The sequence below is a fragment of the Tympanuchus pallidicinctus genome, unplaced genomic scaffold, assembly GCF_026119805.1.
Source record: "Tympanuchus pallidicinctus isolate F22 unplaced genomic scaffold, pur_lepc_1.0 scaffold4, whole genome shotgun sequence".
Lineage (NCBI taxonomy): Eukaryota > Metazoa > Chordata > Aves > Galliformes > Phasianidae > Tympanuchus > Tympanuchus pallidicinctus.
In genome coordinates this window covers 30,018,534-30,037,064 of record NW_026294758.1, presented here as the reverse complement: position 1 = coordinate 30,037,064, position 18,531 = coordinate 30,018,534, and the positions used below count along the sequence as shown (strand labels likewise).

General features: G+C 39.3%; 1 protein-coding gene across 1 annotated transcript in view; it reads right to left on the bottom strand.

Annotated features, from left to right (window-relative positions):
• Nucleotides 1-419: 419 nt before the first annotated feature.
• Nucleotides 420-18,531, bottom strand: part of LIX1 (limb and CNS expressed 1) — a 35,318-nt gene continuing 17,206 nt past the window's right edge. Inside the window, exons 3-6 of the mRNA XM_052701225.1 lie at nucleotides 15,258-15,398; nucleotides 12,392-12,487; nucleotides 4,078-4,155; nucleotides 420-3,442 (exon numbers count right to left, since the gene is read on the bottom strand). Coding sequence (XP_052557185.1) covers nucleotides 3,158-3,442; nucleotides 4,078-4,155; nucleotides 12,392-12,487; nucleotides 15,258-15,398 — 600 coding nt within the window. The 3' untranslated portion in view covers nucleotides 420-3,157. The remainder of the gene's footprint in view (nucleotides 3,443-4,077; nucleotides 4,156-12,391; nucleotides 12,488-15,257; nucleotides 15,399-18,531) is intronic.

Genomic DNA, 18,531 nt, shown 5'->3' with positions numbered 1-18,531 from the left:
TGATAAAGATACATAAACATCCAAAGTAGGCTGGTGAGACTACAACACAAAGTTCCTACGCAAAAGTGATTAGGTATTTGGCTGCAGTGGAAGCATTGGCACTGTCCTTTCTCACAATGTCCTCCCATTGCGTTTGTATTTGACAACAAGCAAGACTGTAAGGTTAAAATATGATAAGGAGAGACAGGAGTGGGGTAAGAAGAAAAGATAAGTGGGAAAGTGGGCAGCACTTGTTAATGCTAAGTGAAATGTGTCCTTTCAAAGCTAACCACTCTTTTGTGTCTTCCCATCAGCTCAAAGAATGCAGAGATCTAGAATGGGGTCTCCAGTTTTCTTTGTGCTTTGAAGTACTCATTTCTGCACAAATCCTTAGAACTGAAGTAGCTACTAACACAAAAAATGAAGCTTGAATGTTGAAATCAATCCACAGGAGTGTGATTGTTTATTTCTCCATTTGATCAACAAACAAAAATCAAAGCAATCCAAGTTTTTCCAGTACTTTTTCTACAACCTACTGTTTTAAACAGCTTACATACTATGTTGATGGGACGCAAAATATTGCCTAAATTACACAACCTAAATGCACAAGGGAATGTGTACAATCTATTGATGCAGTGTGAAAATTACTTTCACTTTATAGTTATACATATGAAATGCCCTGAAAGAAAACAAAACATTAAAAGCTAGGCAAAATTTACTCTTTCTGTTAAGAAAACATATTTTTGAGTAATAGAGCCATACAATTTTGTACAGTTTTTAAATGAGCACCTGAAAGGAGATAAAAAATGAGACTTTTCTCCAACCTTGTGTATCACTCAAGATCTCACTTTTGTCCCATCCATTTTCCATTCCACATAATCATATTTTTTCGAGACAAGAAAGCTCATGGGATTTGTCGATTTTTTACAATGAACTGAAATGCTTCCTTTTTCAGTGACCTTAGAGAAAGAATTCAAGACTTGTAAAGTCCATGCCACTATTAGTTCAAGCTGAGATGTCAGAATGCTGAAGGGGAGGCTGCATTCTTTTCTTTCCCTTGGAAATTTCACATTCAGCAGATAAGAATTAAAAAAAAAAAAAAAAAAAAAAAAAAAAAAAAAAAAAAAAGGAAGAAAGAAAGAAAAAAAAGAAAAAAGATGACAAACCCACAGCTGTTGTTCTTCATTTACAATCTCACCACAGCTTTCCAAAATTCTGTGCTACTTATTTTTCTTTTCAAGCTGTTGATTGGAAGAAATTGATGTGTAGAAACTTAACAGCGAAGCTTTGTTATGATTAAGCAAGGTATTCTTTATTGGCAGTGCTGGGAAAGCTTCAGGTAGCTCTCCAAGTATGCTCCTCCTGAATTACACTCCCAAATTCATTATCCTATCCACGCCCAATGACTGACTAACAGATATGGCCTTATTTGGCCATCTTCAATGTCACTGTCCTTAGGGTATGTTGTTTACTTCCTCCAAATATTCCTTTTGTCCCAAAGATTACTGTGGAATGCAAAGGCAATTGGAAAAGTCTCTTCACACACAGGTAAGAAGACAAAGGAGAATGTCTTGATGCAGTCTGTCACAATTTTAGGCAAATTCTGCCTGGTACGTGTGGCTTATAAGGACTCCACTAAACAGGTGCGGTTTTGTCTGTTGTTTCTTCTGCCTCGTTAAAGCAGAACAGTCTTACAATGTATCTCTCTTTCTACAATTCTACATCCCACTTATCATCCACTACATCTAAAAGCTACTGTGGTGTTGCAAGCAAGCATTAAGAGAATACTTTGTGTAATTAATTCTTCAAATCACTGTGCTTGCTATAGCTAAGCTCTAAGGGCAGCTTGGTTCTCCCTGTATGAGCATCTATACTTTACAGCTATCCCACACCTTTCCCTATACAGTACAAGAATCTTTACAGGTCACAGTTGTCTGTCCCTGCAGTAAGGCTGTGTCCCACACTGTCTACCAGTGGTGTGCGTGGTTTTGCAACATGGTTATTACTGCTGACCTATTCTCCTGTTTTTTTTTTTATATGAGATGTGTGACACTGTTGGGTATCAATTTCTTAAGGAATGAAAATGAATTTTCCCCAGCCTGCTTTTCCTCCAACTGAACTGTGTGTCTCTCTTATGTAGAAATACATTATGTTTAAAGCAAATTGTACTTATGCCAAGAGATACTACTGAGGTTACTAAGTTGATTTAAACTACAGCTATGCTAAATGTCCATTCTTCTGGCAGAAATTACCAGGAAACAGAACTATGGAGACATGTGTTCAAGTTCATTGACCAGCATCTTAACACCTTCCTGCTGTCATATTCAGCTAAAATGGCATGCTGGTTATTATGAGTGTGTGACTCATCAGACTTATGCTGCCTACTTTGCTTTACAGACAGTAGCTTCTAGTAGTGGAATTGTGCTGACAGTCAGCAAGAGAGAAGGAAAGATCTTGAACCTCAGTAGGCATTTGCTGAAGTGCAAGCAAAGGTATATAAAGTCTAACTAGAAGACTTTTATCACACAGTTAGCCATACCGATGGCCAGTGAATAACTTCTGCTCATCCTTATGATCCCATAGATTTGTGAAATCTTGTTGGCTGCAACAGAGGTAAAGCACCTTGAAACTGGAGAACTTGTTTAACGCTGTAGGGTTTTTTTTGCTTGAAAGGTTCTTTATACCCTTTGAAAAACACAATGAACTTCAGCAGTAGCACCTGATAGGAGGAAACACATGCTGTGAAGAAGTCTGGGAGTAACCAAGCACCAGTGCAGGTATGAAGTACCCTTTTTGTCTTTTACTGCTGGTAGTTTGTAGGTTTGTGAAGACAATTTTTATGTCTTCAACAGAGAAGATGTAGTCTTCATGTGGAAAACAAAATCCAGGTTACCATATCAAGTTCAATCTTCAGAGTACCATAAAAGCTTTTGTGCTTTGTCTCCATTTAGGTTTCACACATACCTTAGTACCAGTGCTACATCAAATGTTTCATGGCAGCTTTAGCTTGACCTGAAGAATATTTCTAGCCACTGAAATAAAAATAATAATTAAAAAAGAAAAAAGAAAAAAAAAGTGCTTTTAGATACAGAAATTAAAACATCTACAGAAAAGAAAGCTAATAATTTACATGGAGAGTATTTTTAACCTAGCCTGGCATGTTAAAACATCTTCAAATTTAGCGGTAGCCATGTAGGGCCAAGCTCATTTGATTTTCCCACGAGGAAGTGGTAACTTGATCACTGTAGATCTGACTCAGTGCTAAGCTCAGTATTTCTTTCTTTTCTTTGTAGAACCTCAGTTCATGCCCAGCTTTCCTGACATCTTCCAGTTCCCTCAGTGCCACTTGCAGCTCTTGGGAAATAATTCCTGGAGATTCTTTCTCCTTCGTAATCCAGTCTAGGGCCATGTGACTTCTCATCTTTTCATCTAAGGAACACTGGGAGTAGTAGGAAATTACTTCCTACCATTCAGGGAAATAACAACAGACATGGAACTTAGTAACAAATCTACTTTAAATAGACAGACAAACAACAGTGAGAATCATTCGACTTTGCACAAAAATTATACAGCAAGCCTCTGTAATGCTCTTTCAAAAGCTGTAGATCACTAAAAGATAGAACTAAATCTACATATGCTTATTTCTCTTGAAAAGAGGTAACATTTTAAACAGCGAAAGTTATTCTCTTCCCTTTGGAAAACTCAAAATGTGTAATTCTTTTGTAGGTTGTAACATAATACACAATTTAATTTCACAAGTTAAAAATATTTTGAAGTTTTTCAACGTATTGCATTTTCAAGTGTTGACCCAAAATAGAAGATAAAATCTGTTAGGGTTGCAATTTATCTCAAATGAATTTTCTGCCTGTTGATAGATAAAAATGAGAAATAGTCCAAGGTTTTCTTGCAGTGATATCAAGGGACAAATACAGAAAATACACAGTATTTTAAAAATTAACTTTTCTAAATCTTGTATAAATCAAAATAAAGGACAAATACATTAACTCAGAAATTAAAAGTACTACTACTAATAGTAACTTGCATATTTTAACCTCACACATTTAACTACTCAGTCAACTTTTTAATGGCTTGTCCTACCTGCCGGGAGCACTTTGTTTTCCGTAGGGCTTTAAGGCTTCCATTCCAATGCAGAAGCTGAAAGACAATCATCAGCTCCTGCAAAATGTGATCACACATTGAAATAATCAAAAAACACAGTACTTAACAGAAAAAAAAAAAAAAAAAAAGAGCAGATTTTATGTTTAAAGTTGATGAGACAAAGGAAAATTAATCCAAACTCCTTGTGTTAGTTATAATGAAACTTATAATGAAAGACTTACGGGTAGCTAAAAGCTAGTGTTTCCTCTTTTGAAGCAAATAGAGTACTGTAAAATATTGATATTCTAAGTCCCTCAGTCGGAGCTTTTACTTACTTCTAGGTGACTACTACAACCTTGCTTTTAGTCATAGTGCTTGCGTATTTAGAGCTTTTTAGCTATCAGACACCAGCGTTAAAAATATGGCAAACTCTTGATCACCGTGTTGAGTATTTTATTTTCTATTTTCTGCACATTGAAGTAAGGCAGTTTAATTTACTTTCTAACTTTCATTGTGTCACGTCTCTATAATCATTGCAAAATAACATTTAATTTGGTGAAGTATCAATGATACTTAAAATTAACCTTAGATCCTTGCCCCAAATCACCGTTCTGTTAGTTTTGGTAATTTCCAAACTTTGAATTGAGATAGATGACTATCACAGAAAGAATGCCATCAAATAAATTTTTACACACACACACAAAGGATGAGATTTGCTATCTAACTGATCACTTTTCTGATGGGATTTTTATTTCATGGCAGACATCCAGTAGCCTTAAACAAAATTGTTATCCATGTATTCGTTTTTCTTTACATGAGGTGAGGCTGTTAACCTCCAGGCATTTTGGTCTTTTTCTGAAACAAAAGGGCTATTTCACAGTAAATACACAAAACAAATGCTTCACCTGAAACACAGTTTATGCAGTTTAATGGGCCACCTGGTGCTATTAAACAAGACTATGCACAGAAGAACTGAATGAGATCCCTGAGAGGGTTGTCATTATATCTGCTATATTGAATAGAGCTAGGTTAGATGGAATTGGATTTCTCATTGTAAAGATTTAATACTTCTAAAATTACTTGTTCCAAAACAAACATATTGCTAGCATTGCCCTATTTTGATAATATCAAGACCCTGTGGAGATTTACAGTGGGTGCTAATGGAAAGTAGGGGAATGGGAGAGAAAAGTAAACCTTAAGGAAGAATATATATATACATGTGTCAATCCTGACCATTGCTCATGGTAATGAGTACCTACCCTGATACTGAATCACTGCCCCAGTGTTTTTGAGAGCTCCTAACACATTGCAAATTAAATTAGAGATGGAGAGAGAAAGATAAAGACTAACTTGGTAATATACAAGGATTATTTTCATCACCAGTGATTCTCTTTCAAATGCTAACCATAAACTGGGCAGAATGAAGAGTTAATCTCAGTCTGTTTTTTCTCATGTTCATTTACTGCTTTTGATGTGACCAAAAGCATTGGCTTGTAGCTGGATTTTTGGATTTAGTTTGATGATTGGTGGTCTTCTGACAAAACAGAAATTAGGACAAAAGGGTTCAGCAATAAAACTGTTAAAATTATCTACCTTACATTAGATAGAAAACGTAGAGCTTACATGGGCTGTACAAAATATTCTTCTTGTCTGGTACCTTGACAATTATTCCTACATTTCAGTCCTTTTTCCTTGAACCTTGGCGGCAGCCAAGAAGACTGTGGAGACCCAGACTGGTGCCCCACACACATACGAAAGGAAGGCTGCTGCCAAGAACAATGAGGGTACTCAGACAGATCCCAAACCAAGATGCTGGTGTGCAGTCCTCTGATTGTAGTGAGTGCCAGAGCCTGGCACTACAGGCCCTTGCAGTGCTAGGTGAAGGAGATTATGTACGATGCGACCAGGTAAATTACTTACTCAGCTTTGTGGCCAACCTGCATGATGAGGTGGAGAGGCTGAGGAGCATTAAGGAATGTGAGAGGGAGATTGATTGCTGGTACCAAACCCTATCAGCCCCTAGATCTCAGCATCCAGATGAGGCTCTGCATGAAAAAAGTAAACCCCATGCCACCTTGCAAACAGGTGATAGAGGGGAACCTACATGCAGACAGTGCTCCTGCTGCAGTGATCCCACTATCTGCTCCATCCCCCAGGAACAACGGCAAAGAATTGCGGGATGTAGGGCAGTGGCATAAGGCCCCTGCTCAGTGATGCAGGTGTGCCATCCCGGTGAGTCCCCAGCCCCCCCATCTGCCCCTGTGAAACAGGTTCAGTGCTCTTCAGGGTCAACTGGACAGTGGTGGTAATGATGGCTCTCCCCAGTTGGTGGTGCACCCTAAGTCTGACCAGTCTTTGCCTAGCATTAAAACTTCACTGACTAGGAAAAAATGACAGGTCATTGTTATTGGTGACACTCTGCTGAAGGGAGCAGAAGGGCCAATATGTAGACCAAACCCTCTACACAGGGAGGTCTGCTGCCTCCCAGGAGCCTGGGTTAAGGACACGAGGAAGACACTTCCTTCCCTAGTCCAGCCCACTCATTACTATCCCTTGCTGTTGTTTCAGGTTGTTAGTGATGATTTAGGCAGAACTTCCCTAAGGACGCTGAAAAAGGATTTCAGAGCCTTGGGGAGACAGGTAAAGGATTCAGGAGCACAAGTTGTGTTCTCCTCTATCCCTCCAGCTATAGGGAATAATGAGGGACTCGAAATAATGGGCCAACGGATTAATACCTGGCTCAGAGCTTGGTGTGCCCGGCAGGGGTTTGGGTTTTTTGACCTCTGCTCTGTTTACATAAGACTGAGCCAGCTAGTGGCTGATAGGAGGAGCTTCTCCCACCGGTTGAGAGGGGTCTTTGGACAGGAGTTGGCTAGGTTCCTTCAGAGGGCTTTAAACTAGGTACGAAGAGGGGTGGGAGTGTAACTGGGGTCACTAATACAGAGCCTGAATGTAACGTTCCTGTGCTTGCAGGAGAAGGATGCTCTTGTAAGACCCCATGGTCTTGTGCCTTGGTGGAAGAGGAGGATGACTCACCCCTTTGTAGGAAGAACACAAGGGCAGGTGTGACGCTGGTGGCTGTGGAAACACCTGAGTGTGGTCATGAGGGAACCAGGGTTACTGCCACTCGCAAGGAAACCAAGCTCAGGTGTCTTTATACTAATGCATGCAGCATGGGTAATAAACAAGAGGAACTGGAGGCCATTGTGTGTTCAGAAAGTTATGATATAGTTGCCATCACGGAAATTTGGTGGAACAACTCCCACAGCTGGAATGCAGTGATGGAGGGCTACTGGCTTTTCAAAAGAGACAGGCTGGGTAGGAAAGGTGGTGGTGTAGCTCTCTATGTTAGAAAAGACTACGAATGTGTGGAAATTAATAATGTTGATGATGTTGATGTTGAGAGCATATGGATCAGAATAAAACCAAAGGCCAACAAGACTGACATTATTGTGGGAGTCTGCTACAGGCCACCCACCCAGGGTGAAGAGGTGGACGAGATGCTCTATAAACGGTTGGGTGAGGTCTCTAGGTCACTCCCCCTTGTTCTGGTGGGGGACTTCAACTTCCCAGACATCTGCTGGAACAGATGACAGGGAAAGTCCTGGAGGTTCCTAAAGTGTGTGGGAGATAACTTCCTGACACAGCTGGTGAGGAAGCCGATGAGAGGAAGCAATATCCTGGACCTGCTGTTTGTTAACAGAAAAGGTCTGGTGGGGGATGTAAAGGTTGGAGACTATCTGGGGCAAAGTGATCATGTGAGATGCTAGATTTCTGTATCCTTGTTGAACAATGGAGGGGAGTCAGCAGAACTGCCACCTTGGACTTCTGGAGGGCGGACTTCAACCTCTTTAGGACCATGTTTGAGAGGGTCCCTTGGAAGTTAGTTTTGGAGAGCGTGGGAGCCCAGGAAGGCTGGGAATATTTTAAGGAAATTGTTTTAACGGTGCAGCACCTGACCATCCCCATGTCACGGAAGACGAGCCGATGGGCAAGGAGGCCAGGCTGGCTGAACAGAGACCTTCGGCTGAAACTCAAGAACAAAAGGAAAGTTTATGGTCTCTGGAAGAGTGAGCAAGCCTCTTATGATGATTACAGGTATGTAGTGAAGCTGTGCAGGGAGAAAATTAGAAAAGCCAAAGCGCAGTTAAAACTGAGCTTGACCACTAAGGAAAAGGAAAACAGTAAACGCTTTTATAAACACATTAATAGCAAAAGGAAGGCTAGGGAGAATCTCCATCCCTTGTTGGATGCCGAGAGCAACCTGGTCACCAAGGACATTGAAAAGGCTGAGGTACTTAATGACTTCTTTGCCTCAGTCATTAATAGTAAGACTTGTTACTCCCTGGGAACACAGCCCCTTGCGCTGGTAGATAGGGATGGGGAACAGAATAAGCCCTTCATGATCCGTGACAAGATAGATTTGGACCTTCTGCAAAAGCTGGATGCTTACACGTCCATGGGATCAGATGCACCCTAGAGTGCTGAGGGAGTTGACAGATGTGAATGCCAAGCCACTCTCCATCATTTTTCGGCAGTCCTGGCTAACCAGGGATGTCCCGGTGGATTGGAAACTGGCAAATGTGATGCCCATCTTCTAAAAGGGCTGGAAAGATGATCCTGGTAGCTACAGGCCTATCAGTCTCACCTCAGTGCCCGAGAAGATTACAGAACGAATAATCTTGGGAGCCATCATGGACCAATTAAAGGTCCAACCCCAGTCAGCATGGGTTTACAAATGGTAGATCCTGTCTGACAAACCTGATTTTATTCTATGACAAGATAATCTGCTTAGTGGATGAGGGTCAGGCTATCGATGTGGTCTACCTGGACTTCAGTAAGGCCTTTGACACTGTCCCCCATAACATTCTCATGGAGAAGCTGGCTGCCCATGGTTTGAATGGGTGTACGCTCCACTGGGTGAAGCACTGGCTGGATGGTGGGCCCAAAGAGTCGTGGTCAATGGAGTTGGATTTAGCTGGTGGCCGGTCAAGAGCGGTGTCCCCCAAGACTCAGTACTGAGGCCGCTTCTGTTTAATATCTTCATTGATGAGAGGATTCAGTGCACCCTCAGTAAGTTTGCAGATGACACCAAGCTGGGAGGGAGTGCTGATCTACCAGAGGGGAGACGGGCACTGCAGAGGGACCTGGACAGACTAGATCAACAGGTCAAGGTTAATGGCATGAGTTTCAATAGGGCCAAGTGTCGGGTCCTGCATTTTGGTCACAACAACCCCAGGCAACGCTACAGGCTTGGGGAGGTGTGGCTGGAAGGCTGCTTGATGGAAAGTGACCTTGGTGTTCTGATGGACAGTCAGCTGAACATGAGCCAGCAGTGTGCCCTGGTGGCCAAGAAAGCCAATGTCATCCTGGCTTCATCAGAATGTCATCAGAAATGGTGTGGTGAGCAGGACTAGGGAAGTCATCCTGCCTCTGTACTCAGCACTGGTGAGGCCTCACCTTGAGTACTGTGTTCAGTTTTGGGCACCTCAGTACAGAAAGGACATGGAGGTACTGGAGCTGGTCCAGAGAAGGGCAACAAGGCTTGTGAAGGGCTTGGAAAATCAGCCCTATGAGGAGAGGCTGAGGGAGTTGGGGGTGTTTAGTCTGGGGAAGAGGCGGCTGAGGGGAGACCTTATTACTCTTTTCCAGTACCTGAAAGGTGCTTATAGTGAGAGCAGGGTTGGTCTCTTCTCATTGGTGACAGATGACAAGACAAGGGGAAATGGCCTCAAGTTGCACCAAGGTAAGTTTAGGTTGGATGTTAGGAAACACTTCTTTATAGAAGGGGTGGTTAAACATTGGAATAGGCTCCTCAGGGAGGTGGTTGAGTCACCGTCCCTGGATGTGTTTAAGAGCCGTTTGGATGTGGTGCTCAGAGATATGATTTAGCAGAGAGTTGTTAGAGTTAGGGTACTATGGTTAGGCTGCAGTTGGACTTCATGATCCTTGAGGTCCCTTCCAACCTGAGTAATTTTATGATTCTATGATTCTTTTATAAACTTGGCTACATTATTAGTTTTTGCTTATGCAGGAGACTGCTTGTATTACAATGAATTTTATATACACTTGAGATGGACATAGTTAATAGACAAAGGAAGTGGTCTTGTAAAGAAAGTAAGAGCACACAAATTAACTGCACAATCTCACATTTCAGACCGAGACACCAGGAGCAGTATACCTGGTGGTGTTGACCTAATGTCTTGAATACAGCTGTACTTCATTCATAGTAAGGATCATAATTTGATGGTGTGGGAAATGATGTATGATTTTTGCGTAAGTAATAGAATGTTGCACCCAAGGGACATACCTCAGAACCTGTGATACAAGATAATTTTCTGTCTGTGGACAGATAAATGGAGAGTGTGGCTGGCATGTTAATTTGTGTGCGCTCCTCCCTTGGGGAGATTGTGGGGGTGAGTTAGGAATGACCAAAGATAAGGACTGTAAGACATACATCTGCACCCAGGACTCTGCAAGAAGAGACAAACTTATCTGGCAAGACATATGGCAGAAGGTACTGGCCTGGTCACTATTTCATGAATTCCGCTTACTTGGAGAAACAAAGACAGACGGAATTTGTCAACTACCAAGGATTGTGCATGAAGAATGTGAATCTGGCAGCAGGGGAGAAACTCAGTGTTGAGATCTAGGAGATAGAAGAGCTTGTTTTTCCTACAGCAGGCACGCTGGCTTGCAGAATGCCGGCCACTGTAATCACGAATCAAAACTTTTTCACAAGAGATCCGGCCTCCAAAAAATTATTTGAATTATTTCTCACAATTAATAAAAATAACTCCTTTTTTTACTACATGTAAAGATTTTGTGCAAGAAAATTCATTATGTCATTATGAACAGGTACTGTTTAACCCAAGATCTGACCTAAATATTCAGTTCTTTACATCTATCTCTTTACTCATTCCCTTTTCTTTACCTCAGGAAACAAAAACAAAATAAATCAACATACAAGCCCAAAATGCAAAGTCCCCAAAGCATCTTTAAAGATGGTCGTTTCTGAAATTCCATCCCTGGATGAAGTGCATCTTGAGAGAAGAAGGCATAAGATCAGACTTCAGAATTACATAACTTTGGCCCCAGCAAGTCTCCTGAAAGTTTATCATCTTGAGTGCAGTATCTATGACATTAAGTAAATATCATAGATACTCTGACATTACCTATGACATTAAGTAAATAGGGCAGCTTTTCCCTGATGACACTTTTCTCACTCTTTGTTAGATGTGCCACTGTGAGGTGCTACTTACAGCTCAGCCAAAACATGTAGGCTTCTGTAAACATGCAGTTAAAAAAAGGCATGCTCTAGAAATATTCAGACTATTTTCCTGAATTTGTTCTCTACTTCACACATCTGAAACCTACACACAACTGCACCTTGATTGCACTCAGAAGATGAAGCAGAATGGTACTCATAACATACAGCACTTATGCCCAGTTAACTTGTGCTATTCACCAATAAAAATCAAAACCCTACAGCATATTGTAGGCAGTTGAAGTCTATACGACATCACATCAATCAATTCACACTTAGTCAAATGTAAGAAAAATAAACTCAAAAATATCTGGGTCTACTTTGGTGCCTAGATTAAATAATTGTGCATGAAGGTTTTACACATAATTTGATAATTTAGACAGCTGTAATAAAGCATTGGAGATTTTGTTAGTAGTTCAGAATATGAGTTCTGAAGTGTTGAATCAAACTTCTTTCAACTGGAATTAATTTTAGAAAGGTTCTGACAGAGGGCCAGAACTGGTCACCACACCTTTGAAATGACTGTCATTACAAGAATATTTGACCTTCAACATATTACGTTAGACAGTGTGTGGCAATTCATTCACTCATGTTCAGTACAGTACTTTCAGATTTTCTTTTGAATACCAGTGCAGGAAGTCAAGCGCTCACTTGTCAGGATGTACCAACCCAGTATAAGGTCAGTGATCACAGTATTTTCTCCAGTAATGTAGATTTAGTGTGACATTTTTTATTAGGATATGGAATCAAAAAGGCCATATTACTATACATGAATTTTAGGCTCAGCACTGTGCAGATAATATTTCAGGGCATGTAATCAGCTGGAAGGGACACTACTCTTTGCTAATACTGCAGACATGTTGTTGACACTTGACTTACTGTAGTGCAGTTTTGAAGTTAACCTTTGGACATTCAGACTTGATCTAAATCCAGTTTTCTCTCATGCTCTATGGTCTCAGCATGCCTCTGATGCAATGAATTCTATTTGAAATTAGTCTTTAAGTTTCTTCACTCAGAGGTGAATAATGTAGAACCCACTTCTTATACCTGAAATTCCAGCATTGTCTTTCCAATGTTTGACTCCAGCATGTAATGATAAGCTCCAATACTAGTGCTGGGGTCATCAGCATCCTTCAGGTTACCCTTTGGGAAGAAACAAGAGAATGTGATTAGAAAGGAAGTAGTTGATTTATGGTTGTATATTTTATAGTCAATAACATGTCTTAATACTGCTAACCCAAGACATTTTTAATTCCCCTCTATTTCTTTCCCCAGCAAGCAATTTGGGAGCCTGTTTCTGCAAATCACAATTACCATAGAAACTACTCATTTTATCAATATTTAGTGTACTATCTGATTGTGAAATGAGAGTGCTGAAGTGCTTAGTGACACACTGATTGCTGAAAGGAGGAAACACGTGGGATTAACTGGAAGCGCTTTAGTATTTGATTTGCAGTAAGCAGTTAGCACGCAAAAGGCTTCCTTAGCTAATACCCCCATGGTCTTCCTACTGACATTTCTCAAATCACTCTCCTGCTGATACATTTTTAGTCAGTTTAACTGATGTACTTCCTTGTAGGTCTTGTATGTATGATTTTCACATTACCTTCTTAAGAGCTCCTCTGTATCTATCCACACAGCCACTAGACTGATTATTGGTGTGCAGTTTTTCTGTCTTGGTGCTTGCTACAGCTCAGATACTTCGCAAAATATCTCAACACTGTAATGCAGAGGAAATAAGACCCTTGCCTGTGCCCAGCAGAAAAGGAGAAGGATGATTTATAGAGCAGGAGAAAGTTCCAGGAAAACAATTTTACAGAGCTCATTAAATGCTTTGAGATATTTTCTAACCGTTCCCCCTGTTCGCTACCCACCCCCTCCGCCTCCCCCCCCCCAAAAAAAAAAAAATTGTTATTGTAAAGAAGATGGAGAAAAATGCAATCTGGAATTATCAATTTCTTTATAAAAAGGAAAATTATATAGGCAAAGTTATCTGATCTGGAGCTCTAACAAAATCTTCTTTCAGGTGTAAGAATGGAAAGAAATATGACCTGAGAAAGGCAAGAAGGGGAAGCAATTTTTTATTGTTCTGCCCAGACTTGTTTATCTCTTCTAAATCAAAAAGATATAATACTCTCCAGCTTCAATATAAATTGACTATGGGACTATAATGACAGACTAGAGTTTTGAAGCAAGTTTTGGCTTATGAACTGGAGCAGTACCCCCTGAACACTTCTAAAATAAACTGGCAGTGGTTAGTAGCTCAGCAGCATACAATAACTTTATGTCAAGACCTGCTTCTCTTTACCTAATCTTTGCTGTCCCAGTGCACTATTAATGGGAGAGTCTACCTCCTGATCTCTGTGTGGTGTTCATCCATCTAAAGTCATAATTGCTTGAGATGAATCAACAAAACGTTCCTTCAGTTAAATCAATTCTGTCTAGTTCCAGGTACTTAAGAAACACTTACTCCTAGTTCAACAAACCTGACAGTGCAGGTTTTGCATCTCATAAAGTGTACATATAGTAATGAGTACACTCAATAAAGTGCAGCTATGGGCATGCTAATAATACGATCCATAGTTTTACATTCACTTTTTCAGTAGAATTCAAAAGCTGCATTAATTACCCAGATACAGGAAGGGGCTGAGTTTCGTCTCTTTCATAGAATCACAGAATGATAGAATGGCCAGGGTTGAAAATGATCACAATGATCATCTAGTTTCAACCCCACTGCTATGTGCAGGGCCACCAACCACCAGATCAGGCTGCCCAGAGTCACATCCAGCCTGAATGCCTCCAAGGATGGGGCATCCACAACTTCCCTGGGCAACCTGTAAGCTCCTTTTTAGGGGAAAACCTAGAAAAAGGAACGTGAGATAATTTTGCACAGATTCCTTTGCATAACCCCAGGTGTTCAATGGCAACTTCAGAAAGTTAAACAGATCTCTACCCAATATGGTTCCACTGAACTGAAAGAAAATTTATGGCTTTTGAATGTTGTAGCGTTAACACGATGCTGTTGAAATATTTATGCTGGCTTTTAAATATCCCTAAGGAAATCCAGGCAGAACTCTGTGAAGCATATAACCTTTTAGCTCAAAAATTTCCATAAAAGTGATAAATTACTGAAGTCAAAAACTCCCTTTAAATTTCATACACAAATAAATCATGTTCTATTTTTCCTCACTTTTATGGATTTTTGTCCCTCTGTAATGTATAAAATTCTCAGTACTGTAAAAGAAAACCATTCTTTCATCTATAAAACAGATACAGACTGGACCTCCTTATGCTCATCTGTTTCTACATCCCTTCCCAAATATATCCTGTAAGGGAGTACACTCAGCAGGAGAGCACTACAGATTATCTAAAAAGAAATCCAGAAGAAAATAGTGATATTTCCAAAATTTAAAAAGTCTCTTCCACACTTCTTATCAGAAATATCTTTTGCTAGCAGAAAGTAAATTCAATTAAACTTTCCTTAACTCACAATACATGTCTTTTAGCAAAGCAGTACTTTCATTCCTAAGGATTTAGAGCATTCTGAAATGATATTTGCTATGTAGTAGTGTTCTGAACTATAAATATTTTATCTAGGTATAAACTAAAAAAAAAAAAAAAAAAAATTAAAAAATTGCAGTGAGCTTTAAGGACTAACACAACTTTAAAAAACGGATGCTTTAATTCCTAATTTAGTAATTTTAATAAAATCGATAATCTTTATTACTACGAAAGTGAAAAAACAGTAAGACCTTGACTTTTGTCAACTGGTGGAAAATCTACTAGCAGAGAATCATAATCTTGCATCTTCTATTCGTTAATACCATTCATGTGTGCTCTTTTTGCTCACTGATAGTTAGCAGGCATTTTATCTACAAGATCATATGATTCCCCCCTGATTTTTTTGACTTACACTTGTTGAAGAAACAGCCTCCTGAACACTTTCCATGATGAATTCCTTCGTGATTCTGCGGCAGGGCAATTCATTGAAGAGAGAGTTGATCAGAGCCACTTTTGCAGCATCTCGCCTTGCCTCTGCTCTGCTTAAGCAGCTCTGTAAAAGCACATAAGCAGTTTTACAGGTCTCAGATGAAACCTTTATTTCCCACTGCATTTTTTATGTGCGTTTTTTTGCCTCTCAAAGTAAATTAGAGTTAAAATATATTATTTATACTATTAATAATTGCTTTTATCATAAAATCTGACTTCTGAGAACCAACACTTTGGTGTTTTTCTGAGAACCAACTAGCTTTGCCAGAAATCTTCATAAAAATTACTGGTTTAAGTAAACATTAATTTATCAAAATTCTTTAACTTTTGTAACCCTCAATTGGATTTTTTAATAGTTACTGCAAACATTAATTTGCTGCTTAGCATACTTTCTAGCAACAGCCAAGCTGAGAGTGAATTAAGTTTACAAAATATTTTGCAGTGAAAATGCATCCCAAATGTTTTCTTTTTTTTTTTTTTTTTCCTTCAATATCAACCATAATTTAAAATCCAGAAGTAGAGTGACACCTCTGATTTCCCAGTGATGCTATCCTATGCCTCTTTTGAACCAAATATTCTACGAATTTTGTGGAGACTCTGGACAGTGGAAAGGAGGAACTTGAAAATAAAGTTGTTTGCCCTGCTTTGCTGCATAGCTGCATGAACTGCCAGTGCTGACATCTGCTGTCCTCTCACAGCTAACAGAGGGTCTACTCTGTGCGTTTACTTTGGCCTTCAGAAGTTTCAGTTGAAGACTACTTATCTGGTCTTGTAATAGAGCATGAAAATTTCTTAACTCTCAACAAGCAAACAATGCACTCATATTTTTAATAAAATCAGGATTTTACTCACTTTGGAGGCAATGGAGATTCCTAAACATGAGCTGTATGGCATGACCTGGACAAAATGTTATGCTTCTAACATTTTGTCTAAACACAGGAAACTTACCTTATCTTGCCTCCCATGTTACATATGTCACCAGGGCTCACCCAATTCCCCACATCAAGCTCAGGATTTTAACTTTATCACAGATTTTACAAGACACAGTTGTATGCCACAGACAGTGAAAAGTAGAGACGAAAGCACCAGCCATGCTTGAGCTTCAGCAACTACAGGGAATGGATTGTATGAATGGAGTCCATATGATCTTAGAAGATGAACTGCACCCCAAGCTTTTGAGAAGGCTTAAAAAAATGCCTTGAAGGATTTATGTCAACTTGCCTGAACGGTGAAACTCTTTTCAAATCTCAAATCTGGCTAACAGCACGGCAATCAAGATAGAGACAGAGAGCAGATGTTCTGTGCACTACCTGCCGAATCAGCTATGGCCATTCAGTGATGCTACAATGAAAAGCAATCATCCTCAAACTTTGATTTGTCCGTTCTTTTGGCTCTGCCTCTGAACCTCACAGTAATTTATAAGGAATGGTATGAGAATAATACTAGATTTTACTGTAATAATAATTATATAAAAAATACTAGTCTTTTTAAACAACTGATTGACATATGATTTCCACTCTCTTAATACAGAATGAAGTGTTAGGAAAACAACCAAGTCAATGCATCACTGTGTTCCTCTCCTACATTTTGCACAGAGTGAAATAACAGGGCAAGTCAGAACCTGCCAGGGCTTACCAAGAACAAAGCCATCTTAATAGAGATTTGCTGAATAAAATTTTACTAGACGTGAAGGAAGACCAAATTTTAAAATTGCCTGAGTACATTTCAGATAGCAAGAAACATTAACATATTTAGAGTTTCAACATCTAATTTTCTTCATGGCGAGTACGCTGTGCCGCACTTGAGGAATTTATCTTACTTTAACTGGTACATTAGCTAGTCATTCATCTTAGTTTGCAATGTCTGATATGACAGAATGATCACTTGTGGTCCCTTCCAACCCCTGTCATTCTGCCACTCTGTGAAATGCATACTTTTCGTGTTCGTTTACAGCAGCATCCGCAGATTCTTCCATGGTCTTTTTTATTTCCTTCTCCAGGCCTACAGGTATTCAGTATCTGGCACAATTGGTTTAACTCTACCAGGTTGTTTCTATGCATTTTGATAAGAAGTGCAAATACGCTGGGAGACTTCTAAATAATATAGTAACTGGTTGTGATCAAGAAAACTGCTGATTTTTGACGTGCAATGAAAATGGAAGCATAGTTCTCTGAAACAAGTAATTTTCATTAAAATATGTAAATAAATTACAAAATGCTTATCTTTTAATCAGGTAGAACATTTTTCATTATAAAAACCAATTTACCCTACCTTTTAAAAAGCCATTTTAAATAATTTTTTTCTTCCAAAAAATGTGATTTTTAGTATGAAATTAAGTTTGTATTTCATTTCAGTTTTTCCTGTCATGCTCTTTCAGAAGCTGGGATCTTTATGAAAATGTAAAATATCTAACCCTTTTACATTCCTTTCAAGCTGCTCAGGTCAAATTTTTCAACACTGTGTATTTTTCCTTCATTATGTTTAAAGATTCTTTTGCAAGTTGCATGTGATTTTGTTCTGTAAAATTCTAAGAACTTAGATTTCTATGTGCTTTCAACAATAAATGTTATAATCTAAACCAAGCCAAACAATTTGGATTTAAACCATCTTTGTGCAGATGAAATCCAGTTAAAATGAGAGATAAAAGAAAACCATTCATTTTTAAGTAATACCAGCAAAGCAGCAGATCAAAGAGTCTTTATATATTTATAAGCAAATGGTTAGTTTTGAAAGATCAAGAGATTTACAAATCTGGAAGAAGGGAAAGATTCTTAACATTTAACTAAATATAATGGAAGCCATAAAAACTTGAACATAAATGGAAATCATATTTTAAAGTGTTGACATATGACTTTTCTCTGTGATGTTTTTTCCCTTTATTTTTTTCCTCCCAATCCTGAAAAAATGACTAAAATGGCACAATCTTGATGTAATTTCTCAAAAGACAAAGGTATTAATTAAGGGTATAGGAACTTTGTCTCTGGTTTACAGAGAAGTCGGGTATTATATGAAGTTGAATTTGTGTTGGGAATTGCAGCAGAGGTCTCTGACAGTCATTGAGTGGGATAGAGAGGGCAATGTCTGCTGCACTGTAGTGGTGCAATATACCGTGGAATACTGGTAGCCATGTTCTCTCTTCAACATGCTGTGTTTCAGCAGTTTTGATGTTTGTAGCTGGAAAAGGTAACAAAGCTGTA